The sequence below is a fragment of the Lolium perenne genome, chromosome 1 (assembly GCF_019359855.2).
Source record: "Lolium perenne isolate Kyuss_39 chromosome 1, Kyuss_2.0, whole genome shotgun sequence".
Classification (NCBI taxonomy): Eukaryota; Viridiplantae; Streptophyta; class Magnoliopsida; order Poales; family Poaceae; genus Lolium; species Lolium perenne.
In genome coordinates this window covers 42,827,633-42,851,451 of record NC_067244.2, presented here as the reverse complement: position 1 = coordinate 42,851,451, position 23,819 = coordinate 42,827,633, and the positions used below count along the sequence as shown (strand labels likewise).

Genomic DNA, 23,819 nt, shown 5'->3' with positions numbered 1-23,819 from the left:
TGTGATGGAATCTTCATGTATCTCATTTTGTTCAATATTTTCTGCTATCTTATCGTACTCGATGTAAAGTCAGCGACCTTGTATGTTGATCCAACATTATCTTTGAAAACAGCATTGGTGCCTTCGCTCCTTGTTGTACTGTGAATGAACGGGAAGAAGTCATTCTTGAAGAATACAGGTATAAACTTCTTTCTATTCTCCCACATTGTTTTCAAGTACTTAAGGTTGCCGACTTCATATTTCTGTATCATTTCTTGCCATGATGCTTCAAACTCTGCCACTGTCAATGAGAAATGGATAGTGTCTTTGAATTCATTGTGTAGATTAGGTATTTTTCCAAAACTTCTTGGATGCTTCTCTTCAGCTTTCTTTACAACATGGAAAAGGCAATTTCTGTGTACAGTGTGTATGAAAACCGCAGGAATTGCTTTTGCCATAGCTGCATCTTGATCTGTTATAATTGTCTTTGGAGACTTTCCTCCCATGCATTTCAAGAAAGTTATGAATAACCACTCAAATGTCTCTGCACTTTCATTCTGAAGGATGGCACAACCGAAAAGGCAGTTGTCGCCATGTCCCGTTACTCCAACAAAAGGGGCAAACGGCATGTTGTATCTGTTGGTCTTGAATGTGGTGTCAAAACTGATACAATCACCATATAGCTCGTACATTCTTCTAGATGTAGCATCACACCAGAAAATGTTCTCCACTGTATTTGTTTTCTTGTCCACTTTGAAATCATAGTAGAACCTTGAATCATCAGATTGTTTCTTCTTAAAATATTCAAGAGATTGCATCATGTCATTAAGCCTGCTCTCTTTTCTCATTGCAGTTCTTAAGTTGCTCACAAATTTCTTGGTATATGGAACAGCCCTGGAACAACCACCTCTCAAGTAAGTTAATATTGCCATGATTTTTCTAGTCGGAAGCTTCACTGAATTAAATATCCTTATGAAAAGCTTCTCTTCATTTGTCATGTGTTTATGTGACCTCAAAAATCTAGATTCTTCGGGTGGGCTCAACTCATGGTTGTGTTCCATATTCAGACTAGTTATCACCCATTTATCTCCTTTGAGAGTCACAATCATTTCAGCAAGACAACCTGTAATTTCCACATTGTTTCTTTTTCTCTTTTTAGGTTGATCTTTAGGTGGAACGCCTGGCGGTGGTGAAGGCCTCAAAGGTTCAGTCTCTCCTTTCTCTTGCATTTTCTTCCTTCTAGTTTCTTGCCTCTTCAGATCTCTTTTCCTCTTCCTTTCTGCTTTAGTTTCTTCATCCAAAACTTTCCCAGAGCGGTTGCATTTGAAAGTATACCTAGTTGCTTTATTATTCTTTCTGCAATGATAGTTTCCTGCTATTTTAGCTGAAAACCCAATTATCTCTGAGTAAGTGTTGTAGAACTCAAAAGCAGCCTCATGTGTATCAAAAACCTGATCAATATGTGGTACATGGTGGCTCCGCACTTCCTGACTGCATGTTTGTGCGGCTTTTAGACTTTCATTCTCAAGAAATATTTCGATATCTTCTTGAGACAATTCTTGTACAACATCTTCTCCCACTGACCTTACTTCACCATCACTTTCTTCTCCTTCTAAATCAACTGTGCTAGCAACATTCGGTTCCTCTCGATTATCAGGAATGTTAGGCTGAGAGCATTCTTGTTCCGCACCATCACTGTTGTCTGAGTTCTGACCTGACTTCGGGGGATTAACCCATGTATCATTGTATTTGTATGCACTATCCCCTTGAGCATCTGAATACTCATCTGGTTGGCCATTTCTCAAGTATGTGTCATTCAAACTGCAGGCATTACCTCCATGAGCATAATCTTCATCACTGCTATGAACATATTCACTTCTGCCAGTTATCATGAACATTTGATTCTGGAATTTCACAGTAAAGGACAATTAGAGAAATATAATACATGTTGAACATGAAATGTTTTTGTAGGTCTTTTCAAAATTGATCAACATTTTATTACCTCAGTACCCATTGGTCCAGTAAGCAAATCCATGAAACTACCTTCACCTTGCTGAAAATATGAAAACATCAGTTCAATCAATTTTTGCATTATTTTTTTCAATAATGGCAGAACATATAGAACTTTTTGTTTGTGCATTAACCTGATTAAGTTGCATCGATTCAATGCTCTGCATCATTTGAGGGTATGTCATGCCACTGCCTTGTGATAGGTTCAGCTGCATTTTTCATGTTAATATCAGATATATACAATCAGATATATACTACTTTCATTTCTACATAATTTTAGATTCTACACTCACTGCATTTTCTTGGATATCTATGCTTGCAGGCTGTAGGTCTAAGTGACAGGGCGGAGGAACCTGTAGAAAGGACAAACATTTGTCATTCAAAATGCCAGCTACAGGAATAGAAGTTAAGTTAACTATAGTGTAGTCCCTATGATCATATGAAATGAAAATTCTTCAATACTGCCTATGTGTTCACTATTTAAGTGCAAACCACCTGTGTAGACTGTACGTGCAAATCGAAAGTTTTCCTTTTTGTGTTTATAGTACATTTACCTGTGTACACTCTACATGCTGTTGATCTTCAAAGAATTCAACCTGATTAAAAAGCAAAACATGTTGTATTGTTTGAGACAAAATAGATTCAAGATTGTAAAAGTGTTACTGAAACCAGTGAGAGAACTAAAAGTTTGACTTATCTTGTTACCTGTGGACCAGATGAAGATGATACAATAGAATTGCTAAAGAGAAGCTGCTCTGAATATGTTGATGATTGGTCGAAATTTCGAGGTTGCCCATGCAAAGGTGTGTAAGATGAAACCTACATTTTTAAGATCATTTTTAAATTGTCAATTTGTTTCTACAGCATACTTATAGAAAATTGCAAGTTCTGCCATATGTGAACAAAGGATTACCTGACTTTTGCCTTTGAGGAATTAACCATATGATGCATATATACTTGCCTCTTTAAATGCTCTTGCATTTCCTACAAATTTGTGAAAATCTGTTTTTTTTTCATGTTGTATATGATGCATATATTCTTGCCTATTCAAACTGCAGGCATTACGCACACAAGCACTGGCCTGATGGCCATCCAATTACCGCTATTTTAGGAGTTTGGTGTAATAATCTGTTATCTTAGCAGTAGCTATATAAGTTGTAATAACGAGGTTATTCGAGGGGAGCTACCGATTAAATTAGTCATAGCTATCAGATAATCACATCAAAGCTACCTGATTAAATTAGTCACAGATATTCTAGGAGTAGGTTAATTCAGCAATAGCTAATTACCCATAATTATCAGATTGTTACACCAAACTACAGTTACGAAGTCATCGTAAGAACCGAACTTGCTCCTTCAAAATTTGTGAAAATCTGTAATTTTTTTCGTGTTTGTATATGATGCATATATTCTTGCCTATTCAAACTACAGGCATTTCCCACACAAGCACTGGCCTGATGGCCATCCAATTACCGCTACTCAAGCTTCTTATGCAGCAGCATGTCGATTTTTTAGCAGCTGCTGCTCTGCTAAGTAAGTACACTTTGTAGTCATAAGAAATGTTATGCTAACTGTACTACACTAACACTCACAAGAGAAGTTAGAGCTGTAGACTAAAATCAGGGTTGTGGTGCATGCCGATATCGCTGTTTTTGCCTTGTTCTAGCTGTTTTATCATAGCATTATATATGTTTAAGCAATTGTGTTATAATCTTCCATGCAATTATTATTCTTACTGATAACTCTGAATCTGTCATATGTCTATTTCTTTGAACTGCAACAGGAACAGAAGTGTAGTCCCTATGATCATATAAAATGAAAATTCTTCAATACTGACTATGTGTTCACTATTTAAGTGCAAACCACCTGTGTAGACTGTTCATGCAAATCGGAAGTTTTCCTTTTTGTGTTTATAGTGTATTTTTACCTGTGTACATTGTACATGCTGTTGATCTTCAAATAATTCAACCTATAGTTAACTTAACTTCTATTTTTTGGAATCTAATCCTTTTTTCTTTGAACTGCTACTCAATTGGAATCAATTTTTTCAACACAGGAATCAACAATTGAGAAGAGGACATGATCTTTTCTGACGCACAAGTTACAGTACAGATCTGGGAGAAATTTTTCGACAGAAATTGAGGAGAAAAAATTGATGGATTTAGAGCAGATCATACCTGGGTAAGATCCTGATCCATTCTCCATCTACTTGAGATCCTTTTCGGCCTGGAGGTTTTTGGGGAAGAATTTTGCTAAGCCTTACTGGGATCTCTTCTCCCCATGGCCAGCAAGGTCTCGACGGGAGGAAGGAGACGATGCTACGATCTGATCTCTGCCTGTCCTTTCTTTTTCTTGCGCAAGGGGTTCAGCTGTGACTTGGTCAGCCCACAGGAGCCCAGCCAGCGACATAATTGCACAGCAGCAGGAGTCCAGCTGTGACTTGGTCAAAATCAGACAAAAGCCCACATAAAAGCACAGCAGGGATCGACGTTTTAATATGGGCCCAGAAAGCGATCAGGTGACACAGCAGAAAGCGATCAGGTGACACGAGACAGAAGAAAACGATCAGAGATCGACGGTTTCCGGGCGTCGACTGAGACTTAAGAGTTTCTCAGTCGACTGTGACCCAGGCACGGTCTCAGTCAACTGAGATTTTCTTAAGTCTAAGTCAATTACAAAAAAGTGCTTGAGTTGCACTTTTCTGTTAAAAAAGTGCAATTGCACTTTTCTACCAGAAATGTGCAACTGAACCGAGTTGCACTTTTTTTTTAAACTGCAGTTGCACTTTTCTGAGTTGACTGAGACTTAAGAAAATCTCAGTCAACTTAGACATAGATATCCATCCACGATTTGAGGTATATTCTCGGTAAGGAAATCACGGAAGAGATTTGGATTGTTTGTTACCACAGGTGCAATCCTACCATCCAAGTTGATATTCAGATTGTATTTACTGTGCATGTGATTCAAAAAAATTGTAGAAGATTTCAGGAAAATTTTGGATAGATTATGTTCAAAATATAAATACTGAAATCCTAAAATATTTTCCGAAATTACCAAAATTTCGACGTTTTTAGTCCGAACAAAAAACTTATCTATTTACGGAATATTTTTCCTTGCTCCTAAGAGCATACCAACCGCGCCCCATCCGGCGGGTGCGGTGCTAACACCACATTGTTTACCTACAAGCGGGCTAGCTATGTCATTAGCAGAATCGGTGGGCAAACTAATTTAATTTTGGCCAACAGCCGGTCAACTTTGATTAATGCGGTGATGGTTCTCCAGGCGGCAGGCGAGACGCCCCATCATTGCTCCGGCTCCCCCGTGTGGCGACATTAATGCGCGTTACCGCCTCCTTGCGTACCTCTGCGTTTAAATAGGCTCCAGCGCACCCCTCTCGCTCACATTCCCACAACCCACAATCACCGCCTCCTCTCTTGCCCACTTGAAGCACCGGCGCAAACGATAGAGAGGCTGACGATATCTCTGGAGCATTGATAGTCCTTCCACAAGCGGCAGACTCTAGAGATCACCCACCATGATGCAACTGGGTGCCCTGAAGAACAAGAACCATGAGGGTCGCGAGCGATGGTGGGGTGTGCCTAGGTGCACCATCGATGTTGCCATCGCCCACAAGCGCCAGCCCTAACGGTGTCAAGGATGGGGAGGAGGAGAAGTATGACTACAACTGGTTCTACTACTAGCGCCGCGATAACGGGCTTTAGTTTAGTTTAGGTTTAAATTTTAGTTGAATTTAATTTAAATTTGCAAAATATGAAAAATATGAATAAAATTTAAGTTCACGTTCGAATTAAAAATCCTATTAGGGACATGGCTAAGGAGAGACACCCTAAATATGCGGCCAATAGTGACGGTGGCCCCATATGTTTGAGAGCTACTTCTAGACGACGTGTGAGGGGCGACTGGAGTGGCTTTAAAAGATGTATGAATATGATATAACTAGCTATATGGGTGTCTGAATAAATAAACAAGTATCACATTATTTAAAATTTGGAAATATAAAATGAGAAATATAATAACTTGCAAAAAAAAAGGGTGACCCGAACCAAGTACCATCTGGTCTGAAGTCCGCGATACTTACCACTTCTACTTAGATAGAACAACATCTTCATTGCAATGGAGTTTTGACCTAATTTAAACTTTCTTTTAATTGTCAATTAACAGAGGATTTTTCAAATCTCAGACTCTCTATCAACACCTAAAACCACCGAACCTATCCGTGCAAAAATTTACTCTAAAGTATAACATTGTTTCACCATGTGAGAAACATATTATCATTCTCATTATTTTCTAGACGCATATGAATAAATTTGTAAAGTTGAACAAATTCTCTGCCGAGATTTGTCCACTCCGTTCAAATATTCTCTACTCCCGTTCGTGAGAATAAACACTAGTGTATAATACCTTTTCTCTATGAACCGTAAAGGGATCCAAATTCTCTGAACGCATACATAGATTGTTTGTATCATAAAGGAATAAAAATATAATGCGTATTATAAGGAATGGTTTTTTTTTTGCGGGGAACTATTATAAGGAACGTTAAGAAAATGGAAGTTTCCTTTATTACATATGTCTATGTTTTTGCGCCTGCCGAATTTGCACTTGGATGGAGAAATACTACTCTTTAAATCAACTAGTATTGATCAAACTGAACCATTAAATCTGCTGATTGGACGGTTAATATTTTCCAGTCCCTACCGTAAAATGCCTCTTAACTGTATATACCGTCAGTCCAATCTCAGTTTACCTTGCATGTTAAAGCTCGAAATACTTGTGATAGGAACTTAAGGACTGCCAGAAAAAAAGAGAATATGTTTTGATTGATTGACTCTGTCGTGCATGGTGGTTATGCAAGCGACATCAGTCGCCAATAATTATTAACATTATCCATCATTTCTAACACATGTACGGGAATATATAAAACCTACTTGAGCTATAATTGGTTGTTGGTGATTTTGATTTTCTCGTCCACATGGCCATGATGAGTAGGATGCAAACCAAAGTCAAACTGTAGAGACAGCTGAGATCGAACCTGCACGATGTGACCAAATTCAATGGAGTCAAATCAATCATCATGGCCATCAATTATTAATTGATTGATTGATTGTTCATCAGCTCACAACCCAACCAGAAACATAAGTAGATCATTATTGGTTCTTCACCTTCTTCCTTGGACGTGAAAGATCCCGTATTACACGCATGCAAGAATATATTTTATGCACTAAATTTATTGTAAGATCATCTAGGAAGTGGATGAAGTAACAATACCCAGTGTTCTACCGGCTAGCACCAGTGCACCTTATGGTGGATGGACTAAACGTTCTGGGATTATATTCTCACTGATGCTTTATTAACCGAGTGGATAGTTTCATCTAGCATCCGATGATTGACTCTACTCGCTGTTTCTCAATTGGCAACCCTGCAGTTGCAGCGGATCTCTCCCTCGTCCCCCGTCAAGGGGCTGATGCTCCCCATCTTCACCATGGAGGCGCCGAAGTCCGCGAAGAACTTCTCGCCGTCGTCGCTGTACTTCTGCACAAGCGCCATGGTGGTGCTAGCCACGATGTCCTCGTCGCCGGAGAAGAGGCCCTGGTCGGAGGATAGGAGGCCCCTCTTGGTCAGCAGGTTCTGGAAGTAGTGCTTGTCGAACGCGTCGGCGGAGTTGGCGTCGAGGGCAGTGGTCTGGTTACCGTCCCCGCCGGCGCAGAGGCTCTGCAGGACAGCGGCCATGGTGGAGTCCAGCGTCGGGTCCGCCGAGGACGTGGTGGACGTCAGGCGGTTGCTGAACAGCACGCACCGGGCTCGCCCGATCGTGTGGGCACCTATGAAATTTTTAAGGTTCAGAATTCAAGATCATCTTGCTCTTGACAAAACTGAAAATTTTGTGACAGTTTGCATGTGAGAAATGAAGTTTCTGGAATGAACAGAGTTCTTTTAACTCTGAATTAAGCATGGTCACACTGACTTAGATAGACAAGTTTTGCGATTAATGGGTCAACCGGTGTACCTGACAGGACCACGACATCTGTCGTGTCTAAGCCAACATCGGCAAACTTCTGTACGATCGAGCTGATCGGTTCGAACGGCGAGGGAAGGCCGTTGTCAGCTCCAGCCTGGTTCGCCACCAGACCGTCCCTTCTCCCTAGAAGAACATCGTAGTAAGGCCCTCCACTCTGAGCAAATCACCAGATAATTACTAAATGATACTTTGGCTGACAAGCTGAACGTATCTGAAAAAGGAAATGGACTATAAGATGTAGTAAGATTCTCACAAAGAGTACTCCATAGCCAGCTGCAAGAGCTACAACGTCGGCACAAGACACCATCCCGGGGCACATGCTCTCGAGGTCGGCCTTTATCGCATCAATGACCTCGTACCCTCTAACAGAGTTCTGGTTGGGCTGCGCAAATTTCTCGCCGTCCTCACCATCCAGCAAGATCGAACCATCACACCCCTAAGATACATCACAGCAACAACAAAATTCAGTAACTGCAACACAAACAGCAGAAGTGCAACAAACATCCGGAGTAAGTTCGGAAGAAGCATTACTTACATTGACAAAGCAGTCATGGAAATGGAGCCTGAGCAAGGAGGCCCCCATCCTCAGCTCATCCCTCATGGCAGCAAATACATGCTGTTGTACAATGGCGTACACGCCGGGGCACGTGTCATCGTAGAAATCACTTTTTAACTCATCGCCCCTCGTGCCTCTGCAGAGGCACATTATAAGAAATGAGCACACAAGGAGCAATCTGCGGTGAGCGTACTCCATGTCTCAACTCTTATTCTTGCTTGTACACTGTGTTGGTCTGCCTGCATGGTTTATGAGTTCTTGGCTTGCTCCTATATAGATGGTTAAAAGTGATGGATCTCGGTTCCAGGTACGCCAAGTCGTCATGATAGTGGTGTGGCTGCGCATGCACTGATCTTCTCCTGTGAACAACTATTTTTGTAGCCAAAACTGCACATTGTGAATATGGCAATCGGCTGCAATGGTGAAGTCACTAGTGTGATGGTGCTGCACTTGCATGCTTCCGGTGACTTTTTGTCTCAGGTCCAAGAGGTAGTGGAGATCCAACCATAGAAGAAATTGTAATGTATTGCATGTAGTTTCGTGTGGAAACTGTTCTATGTTGATATCACCCTTAATGGTGCAGAGCCTGGTGGTAATGGATTGGATCTTGGCTAGCACTTAGCAAGTGCATGCATTTTTCAGTTAAGTATTTGGAATAGTGACATGTTTGCATTGTGGGGAAATTGATTAATCTGGTCCTGCAGATATTCCTACAAGGTTTTCAACGATAACTGAGTTGCAGTGGTGCTGTGAAGTGACTCTGCATTTACAGTTGATTCCAGTTCAGAGAGCGTTATGGCACTTCAAGTCAAACTTAACGTAGATCAGTTTATATTGTGACAGTGCTATCCATGTAGATTGGCATTACAGTAGAAAACTTGAATGCGAATTTAGGAACTCAAAGCAGCTGTGTTTGCGAGAACATACAGATATTGGACTTTATGAACATCTCGGTTTATTGATAAGTTATGATCCTGTGAGACTTTATTATCTTGGTTTATTTTTCACAAAATAATTTGAGATGAACGTATTTAGGCCTTTAGGACTTTTCACGAAAATATTGAATACCAATTTAAACAAGGAACATATCAAAGTCCGCCAAACTTCTTTAGATAAATTTCAGAACCAACCTTGATCAAATAATTTTCAAAAGCAAAAAACAAAACAAAAAGGATAGGAATATCACAATTGAGTTTAAAACATTATTTTAGAGGAACAGGATCATCGCCCAGTTGGCCAGTTCCATTGCATGAATATAACCAAAGTACAGTATAGCACTGACAGCTCCTAAACTATCGCCCAGAAACAGAAAAAAATAATCATCCAGATAGTCTCTCTGGCTTTTCAACAGGTAAAGAAAACAGATAATATGCCTGCAGCCAGACTAGACAAATGACATGCTACATGCTCAGGATTTTGACATCCAGCGCCTCAGGTGTACACAGCCAGTGCAGAGCTTCAGTAATAATTCGTTATTTCGGCCGTATCTTAGCCAGGGAACTTCCAGCAGTTTCAGGAGTGAGTCTAGGCAGGTGCGAGTCTTCTTCTTCAGGATTTCCATGCATACGTTTCTGATGATACAGCTTGGACCTTGCAGTAGATGCTGTCAAATGGCATCATGCATTAAGAAATCGTGCCCACGTCAAACTTGGCTCTTTCTTTCTTTTCATCTAACTTTGCAAGTCTAGAAAATACACGAGAGTGAAAGTCCACACCTATTTTAGTAGCCAGACAGTACAGTTTATTTACTGTTCTCCCACTGCTATACTTACGTCAGAACAGGGGAACCAATCGATAACAATGAACAATAAGAAATATTCCCTCCGATCCAAATCCATTGTCACAGATTTAGGTAAAATGTTGCCTAAATCTGTCTAGGTTCATTGAATATGCGACAACTAATTTGGATCAGAGGTAGTAATTCAGTTTACATATTCAGCAACTCAATAGGAAATTTTGAATGCAAGTTAATGCGCAAGAAAATTCTGTAAGCAACCATTAACCTAGAAATTTTAACCAGTCAGAATTCAGGAAGGAGAATGATCACAGACAACTCAATCAAAACAAGAGTCAAAATACACTGGAGGATCATGTTATTCTATTCCTCACAAAAAGTCCTCTTCCCCTAACAAAACAAGGTATAAAAGAATTATATTTTGTAGGTACATTGCAGGTTTCATAAGTGAAATACCAAGCAGGTTTCATTAAAGGACAGTAACATTCCTTTATCGTCTGTTCATGCAGTAACAGAAGAGATAATCCACGGTATAATATTGTTGTAGAATAGATAAGAATTCAATATCTTTAAAAAGTGCATAAAAACAGGGCGACATCAATATTTAACAACGACAGAAAACCAGTCGGTACACAAAAGATACATATACTTGCAGGAAATAGATGGAAATAAGGAGGTGAAACTAAAATAATTTAAACATAAACATGTAATCACATTCATCCCCCACATCAAGAGGTAACAACTGAGGCACAATGATTAGTACTAGATGCAGCACATAGTTTAAATGTCTAGGTTCATTTATACAACTAAGCATTACGCACTAGAAGGTTGCTTGGTGCTACATATTCTCCATGGCTACACATTGTTCAAAGCCACAAAAAGGCATGCCACTATTAAGAAAAGAAAAAAATGAAGTACATGCAAAACAGGGAATTTTATGAAGACAATAGTTCCATGATAGACAAGCGAACCTGCAGACTTTTAGTGACCATCGGACGGCAATTCTGCAAAACAGGGAATGTAAGGTTGAGCATCACGGAATTCGCCTGAAGTGCTGATAACATGCACCTCCCGGCTATCCATATCATATGAGATAGTCTTCTCCTTCTGGTCAGTAAGGAAGATCAAATTACGATCTGGATGAATTGCAAACATCTTATAGAACTCATCCTCTTTGCGACAATGCCTTCCAAACAGCTCCAAAATGTTAACAGTATGCTTCAAGGTCCAGTTTGCACTAGCATAATCCTCGAGAGCCCAAACAGAGAGCTGGCAAACATTAAGATTACCTATACACCAAGCGTACAAGCGCCCCTGCGACTGTCCAATGGAGATATCCTTATAGCTCTCTGTCATGTTTTCCGGCATATGAATTTCCCTCCAAACTTTCCCCTCTGTGTCCACTGTGACTACTGAAGGTTCTCTGGTCATCAAATGCATGGTGCCATTCAGGAAGACACATTCCAAACCAGGAAGAGAAGTTCCTTCAGCCCAGCCACTCTGCACTGTAGTCCATCGCCCAGTGTCTGATGAGTAGATCGTCACTTCTGTGAATTCCCGACGGTGCAGCGCGTATACCACGAAACGGGAGGGGTCGGCTGGGTCGAAACCCAAATACTGTTAGGCTAAGTGTGGCGATTCTATAGGACAATGGGGCAGCTCAATCCACTTCTCAGTCGCCGGATTGCACACAACAAGATCGTACTCATTGTACTTGGAATAAAGCGATATCCAGCATTTGCAGAGGACAAGGCCACCGCAGCAGTGTCCGGGGAAGTCACTTGTGTAGTGTTTCCTCAAGAAAGGTTGAGAGGGGTCGACCATAGGCGGGCCTCTCCCGGACAAATTGCAGAAGCGCCTCGTGTTCTTGTAGAAGAAGCCGGCCAGGGTCTGAGGACACCTCTTGCGGACTTGGTGGTCGGAGCAGAGGGCAAGCCAGGGCTTGGACACGCACTTGAAGCGGCAGAGCGACATGTAGGGCACCCGAGACAGGATCTCGACGAGTGGCCCCTCGGGGATGCTCCCCAATGGCTCCTGCTCCTGCTCGTCCTCCTGCTTCTGCTTCTTACTCGTCTACAAATGGGGGAGACGGCTCAATTCAGCTTCCCTTCGCTACATCCAAGATCCAAAAAGAAGAAAGAGCAGCGGGCGGAGCAAACCTCACACGATATCTCGGTGGTGGGCGACAGCGGGGGCGAACGGGATTGAACCATGGGAGCGTCCTTGTCTCGGATCAGTGCCTCCACTCGACGGCTGGCGGCGCAGGTCGCCGCGGCTCGCCGTCGCCGGGACACGGGGACGGTTTTGGGAAGCGGAGAAGTGGCCGAGTGTGTAGACCTTGCGATTTCTTTTCCCTGGGAAATGGAAAGTGGCCTGGGACACTGATCAGTGACATGTGGTGGGATGGTGCCCCCTGACATTTTTTCTTTTCTTTTTTGAACAACAGCGGGGTCTAGAAGACCCCACAGATACTTCATTAGACATGTGGCAGGTACAATTTACACAAAAGCTCTTTTACATCCCTCGCACGAAGAAACCAAAAATTTGAAGAAAGGGCCCTCGTTATTACAAAAAAACACCCTAGCACCTAAAGAAGAAAAGCAATCCAGTGCTCTGGTGCCTCCGCCACCGACCGCCGGCGATCTCAAGGCGTCACCGCCGAGATCAGAGAGTTGGGCGCTCGAAAGCCCTACTCCGGCGATGGATTCTTGCCGCCGGCCGTTGAGCTGACTCCGGGGACAAACCACTTGGAGAAAGCTCCCCGTCGAGCTCCAGCAGAAGAAACCAATCAAGGCCTCCAAGGAGGAGGTTGAGAACGGGCCGCCCTGCCGGCCAGAGATCACGGCGGCGAGCATCGCCGTCGTGTGTTTCGCTCGGATGAGCTTGCAACGCAAGACTCCACAGCACCTCGAAGGCAAGCACCTTAGCAGCTGCTTCAGCAAGTCCACCACGACCACTCCCTCCTCGCCTCCATGGCCGGCCAGGGAGAAGAATGGTGAACACTTACAGACACAGCAGCTTCGATGCGGAGAGAGAGATCCGAACTCCAGAGGGAAAATCGGCTCACCAGTCTTCTTCTCCACCTCACCACCACGGCCGGCCTGGAGAGGGAAAACAGCAAGCCTTGCTACACCGGCCGCCGTACTCCTCCTTGCCACCATGGCCGATTAGGAGTCCTTCCACCGCACAGCCAGGGAGATTAGATCTCAGATCCACCTTTTTATTGGAGAAGGCGGCCGCGCTGCTGACCAGACCGCGCTCCGACCGGAGGAGCAGCAGTAGGACCAGCAGCATCCCTAGAACAGCAAGGATCTGGTGGAGGAGATCCGAAGTTCCGCCTAGACTACAGGGCATACGCCCAAACACCGGCATCAGCCGAAACTAGAAGATAAAGCTACAAAGGAACCCTAGAAACTACTCCGTCGCCAGACCTAGACCAGCTCCGGCCAGCTACTCTGGCGGAGAGGTCGTCGGCGGACCGGTCAGAGCACTCCGCCTCTCAAAGCTACTGTAGATGGATGAGAGCGGTGGAGGGGATTGGCAAGCAACCCGCCCCTGACATATAATACTAGTACTCCGTCCAAATAAAACGACTTTAAAAAATGATCAGCACAGACAAACCCTCTGGCCAAACTATTTCATCGGATTAACCCTTTTGTGCGGCGTCCTTGCTATCGGCGCCACACCTCACTGTGTGGCGCCACATTCAGGAGTGTGGCGTCGCTCGGAAGGGCGCCACACATCCATACCGCTCGCGCCCGCTCGAGCATGACCCCTCCTCATTTCCTGCTCAGCTCTTCTTCCTCCTCCGACCAGCCACCCCACCTCTCTCCCCCACCCAAATCCCTCTCAAATCTTGGTGTATTTCGTTGGATATGTCCGTGGAGATCGTTCCCAACCCGTTCCTTGAGGTAATCTCCTCCCTTCCCCTTCTTTTCATCCAATAAATTAATGGATTTGGTTGGATCTACATGTGAAACCCTAGATGTGAAACCCTAAGTTGATTTGAGGGTGGATCTGGATTTGGTTGGATCTTAGGGTTTGTTGAAGTAGGACAAGTGGTAGGGCTAGGTTGTATGGGTAGAAACCCTAGGTTGATTTGTGTTGATTATGGTAACTAATGAACACATGTATGTGTTGTTCACATTATGCTATGGGGATGGAAAGAATTGTTCATGTTCATCATGTGGACAAGGATGCTTATTTGAAGGGAAACCTAGAGCCGGACCCGAAAGAGGTTGACTTGGTGTTTGACCGTAGCCCTAGCTTGCCGAGGTGGTAGCACAAGTGAGGATTGAGTTGAATTGGAATGAGCCAAGTGATGGTGTTGAGCTAGAGGGAAGACATAATGTGGGGTTTGGAATGCACACCCGTTGGAAGACAATGCGTATCAACTCCGAGCAACGTTGGTCCGTTTACAAGGAGACGATGGCCGAGTCACAAGACAAGGCTTTGGATTTGTTTGCAACAAAGACGGTTGATGCTCATATCGAGCTTGACCTTAACCGGCGCTCCTCCCCCGTTGAAGCTAGGAGTCCACCACCCATGAGCCAAGAAGAAGTCACCGAATCTCCCATTGTCCAATATCCCATTGCCCAAGATCCACCGCTGGAGAAGGAATACGACGAGCATGACGATGGTGATAATGGTTTCGAGATGAATTACAACAATGTCGGTGATTTGGATGCATATTTGACACAAGAGGACATGGACCACTCCATTCCTTATTCCCGATGCTATGCCTCGGACTCGGATGATGATGAACCCGATGAAGAATTTGATGAGGATGGCTTGATGGCTAAGGAAGCCGAAAGAGCCGACATCTTCAAGAAGGTAACCGAACGAGATATTCGGATACCATTGTTCTGTGATGTTAGTCTTGCGGATGGAGCTATGGTTGATGGTGGCAAAAGTTTACTTCTTGGAGCTAGGCCAATTTCCAAGAGAGATGTGGATGCGAGGACGGCTATGATCTTTAAAGGGCTCACGTTTGATACCTTACTGGAATTGAAGGTATGGTTGAAGGAGTTCTCGATTAAGCATCATCGCCCTTACACCGTTGTTCGCTCGGACTTGAAGATGAGGTACACGCTAAAAATGTGTAGATAAAAGGTGCCCATGGGTTGTCCGTGCAAGACCTTTCAAAAAAGGGCCCTCTTGGCACATAACAAGTTGTGTAGCCACTCACATGTGCCGGGGGCCGAAGCTTGATGGCAAGGATGCGCAGCCGGACCACCGTGAACTCACATCCGAGTTCATTGCATACAATAATAAGCCTTGGCTTAGCATCTTTCTTTTCCATAAGGTACCTAATTGCAACATGATCAGTATGAATTGTGACTTTTGAATCAACAATATAAGGTCTAAACTTGTCACAAGCAAAAAACTACATCTAATAATTCTTTTTCAGTTGTAGCATAATTTCTTTGAGCAGCATCAAGAGTCTTACTAGCATAATGAATAACATTCAATTTCTTATCTACTCGCTGTCCAAGAACAGCACCAACAGCAAAATCACTAGCATCACACATAATTTCAAAAGGTAAATTCCAATCAGGAGGTTCAACTACTGGAGCAGTTGTTAAGGCTTTCTTTAGAGTTTCAAAAGCTTCCTTACAATCATTATCAAAAACAAAAGGTACATATTTTTGAAGAAGATTAGTAAGAGGCTTTGAAATTTTAGAGAAATCTTTAATAAATCTCCTATAAAAACCAGCATGACCAAGAACACTACGAATACCTTTAACATCCCTAGGATAGGGCATCTTCTCAATCGCTTCAACCTTAGCTCTATCAACTTCAATACCTCTTTCAGAAATTTTATGTCCCAATACAATTCCTTCATTAACCATAAAGTGGCATTTCTCCCAATTAAGGACAAGGTTAGTTTCTTCACATCTCTGCAAAACTTTATCAAGGTTTCGCAAACAATTATCAAAAGAATTCCCATAGACAGAAAAATCATCCATGAATACCTCCACAATATTTTCACAAAAACCATGAAAAATAGCAGACATGCATCTTTGAAAAGTAGCAGGAGCATTACATAAACCAAAAGGCATACGCCTATAAGCATAAGTTCCATAGGGACAAGTGAAAGTGGTTTTCTCTTGATCTTTAGTTCTAACAGCAATTTGTGAAAACTCAGAATAACCATCAAGAAAGCAGAAATGAGTATTTTTAGATAACCTTTCTAGCATTTGATCAATAAAAGGTAAAGGGTAATGATCCTTCTTAGTAACTTTATTAACTTTTCGATAATCAATTCACATTCTATACCCTACAACTACTCTTTGAGGGATAAGCTCATCATTATCATTAGGTACAACAGTTATTCCTCCTTTCTTAGGAACACAATGCACAGGACTAACCCATCTACTATCAACAATAGGATATATAATACCAGCTTCAAGAAGTTTCAATACCTCATTCCTTACCACATCCTTCATCTTAGGAATTAAACGACGCTGATGTTCAACAACAGGCTTTGCATCATCTTCCATATTGATGGCATGTTGGCAAATAGCGGGAGAAATCCCCTTCAAGTCATCAAGAGTGTAGCCAATAGCTCCTCGGTGTTTCTTCAATATTTCCAATAATCTTTCTTCCTCAAAATCTGAAAGCTTAGCACTAATAATAACAGGATATGTTTTCTTATCATCAATATAAGCATACTTAAGATTATCAGGCAACGGTTTCAAATCAAAAACAGGATCTTCCTTTGGTGGTGGTGTTGTACCTAGATCTTCAACCGGTAAGTCATGTTTAAGAATAGGTTGACGAAGGAAAATTTCATCAAGCTCATTCCTTTCTTCCCTAAAGACTTCACTCTCATGATCCTCCAAATGTTGCTGCAAAGGATTATTAGGAGCAAGAGCAATAGATGCGCACTGTTCAACTCTAAAATCATCGTTAGGCAATTCAGCTTTATAAGGAACTTTGGCAAATTTAGAGAAATTAAACTCATAAGATTCACCAGCAAATTTAGTCACAATTTTCTCTTTCTTGCAATCTATAATAGCTCCACAAGTATTTAGAAAAGGTCTACCAAATATAATAGGACAATTCTTACTAGCAGTAGAACCAAGTACCAAAAAGTCAACAGGATATTTAATCTTACCGCATAGAACTTCCCCATCTCGAACAATACCAATAGGAGAGACGGTTTCTCTATTAGCTAGCCGAATAACCACATCAATATCTTCAATTTTACAGGAACCAATTTCATGCATGATTTCCTTGTAAAGCTCATAAGGAATGGCACTAATACTTGCACCAATATCGCATAAACCATAATAAAAATAATCACCAATTCTAACAGAGAGCATAGGAACACTAGCTTTCCTAGACTTACTAGGATGTGAAACAATATTAGAAGCATCTTCACAGAAAATGATGTGACCATCTTCTACATTTTCAGTCACAAGATCTTTAACTATTGCAATAGCAGGTTCAACATTTATTTGCTCCTCAGGTTCTATAGGTTTCTTTGCACTTTTATTAACCACACTAGTTATAACAGAATACTCCTTCATTTTAGCAGGGAAAGGAGTTTTTTCAATATAAGCTTCAGGAAGAATATGATCAACAGTTTTAATTTCAACACATTTACCTATAGGTGAATAAGTTTTATCTTTATAAGGTTCATGATACTTATTAAAGTTCTTCCTAGGCAATTCAAAATGAGAGGCAAAAGCTTTATAAAAATTTGCAACAACTTGAGAGTCAAGACCATAAGTAGCACTCATATTACGAAATTTATTAGTATCCATAAAAGTTTCAATGCATTCGTAATCATAATTTATACCTGACTCTCTGCCTTTGTCGTTCTCCCATCCTTCAGTATTCTCCTGAATCCGATCAAGAAGGTCCCATTTAAACTCTTCTTTGTTGCGTGTGAATGATCCAGAACAAGTAGTATCCAGCAAGGTTTTATCTTGAAAAGAAAGTCTTGCATAGAAATTATCAATGATGATATTACCAGGAAGATCATGAATGGGGCATTTGAGCATTAAAGACTTCAACCTCCCCCATGCTTGGGCAATACTCTCTCCATCATGAGGCCAGAAATTATATATGCGGTTCCGGTCTTTGTGAATTTCACTTGGAGGATAAAATTTAGAATAAAATAGAGGCACAATATCCTTCCAATCAAGAGAATTCCCATTCTTCAGCAATTTATACCAATGCGCCGCTTTACCAGACAGCGATATAGAGAATAGTTTCTTCCTAACTTCATCCATAGAAATACCTACACACTTAAATAACCCGCATAATTCATGTAAAAATAGTAAATGATCTCCATGATGGACAGTTCCATCCCCTTCATAGCGGTTATCCACAACACGTTCAATAATTTTCATAGGTATTTTATATGGAACCTCTTTCTCACCTGGCGGCTCATCCACTACCGTTGCTGTAGTAGTAGATTTTCCAAATAGGAATTCAAGAGAAGATCTCTCCATAATGAATTATAGCAGCAGGCAGAAATAAAAACAGCACGTACAGTAAAAGTTTTCCTTACCAATTCCACTTACCAATAGCGCTTCACTCCCCGGCAACGGCGCCAGAAAATAGTCTTGATGACCCACAAGTATAGGGGGTGTATCGTAGTACTTTCGATAAATAAGAGTGTCGAACCCAACGAGGAGCAGAAGGTGTTGACAAGCAGTTTCGATGGAGAATTCACTGTAAATGCTCACAGGCAAGTTTTCAGGGGGTTTTGATATAGCAGATAAATAAAGTACAAGTAAGTAAAATGCGAGAGTAATAATTGCAGCGAGTGGCCCAATCCTTTTTAGCACAAAGGACAAGCCGATTTATTTACTTATGATGACCAAACGTTCTTGAGGACACACGGGAATTTAGTCTAGTGCTTTCGCTTCATATAGTTGATTAATCTTCATTGTTTTGATAAGTGTTGTGTGGGTGAACCTATGCTAATGCACCGCCCTTCCTAGGACTAATACATACTTGTGATTAAACCCCTTGCAAGCATCCTCAAATACAAGAAAGTAATTAAGATAAATCTAACCACAGCCTTAAACTCTGAGATCCTGCTATTGATGGGTTCGTTGCATGGAAAACAAAAAATTTCCTACCGCGAATAAGAACAAAACCAAGATCCAATCTAGGAAGAGGCAAGATCTAATCTATCAAGATCGAAGCAACGAGGTGTATGTGAGACTAACCCTCGAAGATTCCAAAGCCTACGAGATTAGATCTCGTTGTTGATGTAGTCGATCATCCAGTGCTGCAATCCGGCAACACTTCCGTACTCGGTCGTGTGTATGGTGTCGATGAAGCCCGTCCTCTCCCCGTTCCAGCGGGCAGCGGAGGTGTGGTAGATCCCCTCGGAATCCCAGCAGCACGACGGCGTGGTGGTGGTGGTGGAGGAGAAAAGCTGCAGGGCTTCGCCAAGCCGGAGCAGACTTGCGGTGGAGGAGAGAGGGGGCGGCAGACTTTGGTGTGTCAGGGGCAAGTGGTCGGCTTCCCCTCTCCTCTATTTATAGAGGGAGGGGCGGCCAAGGCAGCCCCTTGGGCCCCACCAGCGCACAGAAGGAAAGGGGGGATCAGAAATCATCCCCTTCCAAGTTTGCTTCCCCTTCCAAAGTTGCTCCCTCGATTTTAGGGATTTGATCTTATCCCTAGGGGGGCTGGCCGGCTGGGCCTTGAGGGCTTGGTGCCCCTGGCCCATTAGGCCAGGCTGCACTTCCTTGGCCCATGTGGTCCCTCCCGGGGTGGTGGGCCCACCGGTGGCCCTCTAGAACCTTCTAGAAGCTCCGGTCAAACACCGAAACTTTTTCCGAACCCCGGAAAATAACTTCCCTTATATGAATCTTATTCTCCGGACCATTCCGGACCTCCTCGTGATGTCCTGGATCCCATCCGAGACTCCGAACAAACTTCGGTCTCCATCTCATATTCCGAATCTACTTATGCGACATTGAACCTTAAGCGCGTCACCCTACGGTTCGCGAACTATGCAGACATGGTCGAGACTCCTCTCCGAGCAATAACCAATAGCTAGCGGGATCTGGAGATCCATAATGGCTCCCACATATTCAACGATGACTTAGTGATCGATTGAACCATTTACATACGATGCCAATTCCCTTTGTCACGCGATATTTTACTTGTCCGAGGTTCGATCATCGGTATCTCCATACCTTGTTCAACCTCGTTACCGACAAGTACTCTTTACTCGTACCGTGGTATGTCATCTCTTATGATCCAATCATATGCTTGCAAGCTAATCAGACGACATTCCACCGAGAGGGCCCAAAGTATATCTATCCGTCATCAGGATGGACAAATCCCACTATTGATCCATATGCTTCAACTCACACTTTCCGAATACTTAATCCCATCTTTATAACCACCCATTTACGCAATGGCGTTTGATGTAATCAAAGTACCCTTCCGGTGTAAGTGATTTACATGATCTCATGGTCGAAGGACTTAGGCAACTATGTATCGAAAGCTTATAGCAAATTGAACTTAATGACTTGATCTTATGCTATGCTCATTTGGGTGTGTGTCCATTATATCATTCACCTAATGACATAACCTTGTTATTAATAACATCCAATGTTCATAATCATGAAACCATGATCATCCATTAATCAACAAGCTAGTTATACAAGAGGCTTACTAGGGACTCCTTGTTGTTTACATAACACACATGTATCAATGTTTCGGTTAATACAATTATAGCATGGGATGTAAACATTTATCATAAACATAAATATATATTATAATAACCATTTTATTATTGCCTCTTGGGCATATCTCCAACAGTCTCCCACTTGCACTAGAGTCAATAATCTAGTTTACATTTGTAAAGATATAACACCTTGGCCTTCTGGTGCTTATCATGTTTTGCTCACGGCAGAGGTTTTAGTCAACGGATCTGACACGCTCAGAAACGTATGTATTTTGCAATTCATTTGCGTCTCAACGCATCACTCATTTTCCAAATGAGTCGGCATTAATTGTATATGCTTAGTCCTCTGGTGGAACCTTAATTCCGCAGTCTGAAATAAGTCACTAATATTGTCATACACAATATAGCTTCAAAGTTCTGACACTATCGGAACTACACCAAGTTCTCAAAGAACTCCTCGACTTAACATCCTTAGTCATTGTCAAAACAATGACATACTCTGCCTTCTTTTGTAGAATCCGTCACAATATTTAGAACTCTTCTAAAAACTAGCATTATGCTACCTTTTAAACAACACTTAGCCTATTTGAGATTGAAATTTATTTTTATATGTGAGCAAACTAATATCGGTGCAACACTTTACAACAATTTGTTTGTCATTACCCCATATAAAACTATATATATCCTTGGTTATTCTAAAGTACTCAAGGATATCCTTACTGTCGTCCAATGATCATCTCATGAATCATTCTGGTACACGCTCATAACACTTTAGAGCACAGGATATCTGATTGTGTACATATTAATCGTGATCTAAAATCACTCATGTATTTTTTTTACTCATTGAGTGGCATATACACTCAAGTCTTGTTAAACTTTCACATGAAAAGAACACCTTCTTAATATTTCTATATTGAACTACTTCAATATCCATTCTATGTACTTTGACTTAAACTTATTATGTGTTTCAATCTATCTTTATAGATCTTGACACTAAATATGTTTCAGTCCATATCCTTTCATTGAAGTTAATTCTCAATGAAACCTTTTATTCACATCAAGTATATAATTACATCATTTATAATCAACGATATGTCATTTACATAAAGTATTATAAATATGTCTCAGCACTCCCACTTAATTTCTTGCAAATGCAAGCATCTTCATCGTTTCTCATGAAATCAAAAACTCCTTGACTATTTCATCCGGTGAAGATTCCAACTCCGTGAAACTCACTTCATCCAATTGAAGTTCGTATACCTATCTTGTATTCCACGGACTAGCAAAACTCTTGGTTTGTATCTTGTATACACCTTTAATACACACTTCTGTTAAGTAATGTATTTTGCCATCCTACTAGCATATCTCATAAAAGAAATATGTAGCGATTACTAGAATAATCCACATAGACTATAAGCATTGCTACGGAAGATCTAATCTTATCGCAGTCAACTCTTCGAACTTTGTCGTAAACAACTTTTCGACAAGTCGAGCTTCTTCAAGGATATTACATCCAAGTCCATCAATTTCATAGATCCATTTACTTTCAAAAGGTATTCATCTATCTTGGATTTCATGGCGCATAGCCATTTTAACGGAGTCAGGGCCCATCATAACTTCTTTGTTTGTAGTTGGTTTATCATTGTTCAAAATCAATCATTTGTCCACAAATCATTTATTTGATCACAAAGTAAACCATACCTACAAGGTTCAATATGTACTTCGATCTCCATGGCTAAAACACTTTATAGTTATGGGAGCCATGATCGTCGGGCCGCTTCCGGAACCAATTCCGATGCTGCGCTACTCTAATCATTATGCTCAGGTTCATAAACCTTATCAAGTTTTATTGTCCTCCCACTCAAATACTTCGCTAGAAACAATTTCTTGGAAATAAGTAAGAAACATTGACAAACACTTTTGTCTTTGTCTCCATAGTGGAAAGAATTCCCAATCAATTCTTTGGGATAACCAACAAAGATATTCATCCGATTTTGGTTGTAAAATCTTAGACCAAAATTTAAAGAAAGGACTATTAGGGTTTATACCCATGCCATAACTTGTATGGTGTCATTTCAACGGATCATGATGATGCTCTATTCAGTGTAAAAGCGGTAGTCTCTAAAGCATAATCCACAAAAATATAATGGCTTCATTTTATTTTATCTCATCATTAATCCAACAAGGTTTGGATACGTCTCTCGGATACTTCATCATCACTATGATACTCCAAGAAACGTGAGTTGTAGAACAATTTCATAACTCTCTTAGATGTTCGCTAAAACTCGTAATTCAAATATTTCCACCATGATCCAATCATAGATATTTGACTTTTCTATTACGATGATTTCCTCTTCATGCTGAAATTTATTTGAATCCATTCAAATGTTTCAAACTTGTTCCTTATCGAATATATCCACATATATATATACTCAATTCATTGTTGGAAGTTTTCATGAAGTAGAAGAATCTCCCGCACACAACTATGCCCAGTGAACCACATATATCATCATGTATGTTTCCACTAAGTTAGTTGCCCATTCAACTCTTGGCCTATGAACGGTATTTCAGTCATTCTCTTTAGAAAAGATTTGCAAGCGCCAAACGATTCAAAAATTGAATGACTCCAAAAATCCATTTGTATGGAGTTCCTTCATGCGTTCCTCTCTAACATGACCTAAATGGCGGTTCCACAAATAAGTGGAATTCAAATCATTTGCCTTATGACATTTTAGCGTCAGTGTTATGTATGTGTGTTTCACCATTAAGATTTATAATAAATTATCCATCGTACATGGAGTAATGTCATAATTTGAACAACTCATTGTTTTCATTT

The 23,819-nt window shown here is 41.4% G+C and overlaps 1 protein-coding gene and 1 long non-coding RNA gene across 2 annotated transcripts; both read right to left on the bottom strand.

The window, feature by feature from the left end:
* Positions 1-7,137: 7,137 nt before the first annotated feature.
* LOC127347995 (peroxidase N) lies at positions 7,138-8,818 on the bottom strand. The gene is made up of 4 exons (XM_051374118.2): positions 8,562-8,818; positions 8,280-8,462; positions 8,015-8,180; positions 7,138-7,829 (listed from the first exon to the last, which is right to left on the bottom strand). The coding sequence occupies exons 1-4, from the start codon at positions 8,778-8,780 to the stop codon at positions 7,414-7,416; spliced, it is 984 nt and encodes a 327-aa protein (XP_051230078.1). The 5' UTR covers positions 8,781-8,818; the 3' UTR covers positions 7,138-7,413.
* A 952-nt stretch (positions 8,819-9,770) lies between these two features.
* On the bottom strand, positions 9,771-12,697 carry LOC127347966 (uncharacterized). The gene is made up of 3 exons (XR_011753738.1): positions 12,477-12,697; positions 11,289-12,390; positions 9,771-10,185 (listed from the first exon to the last, which is right to left on the bottom strand). It is a non-coding gene; the product is annotated as an uncharacterized lncRNA (long non-coding RNA).
* Positions 12,698-23,819: the final 11,122 nt, after the last annotated feature.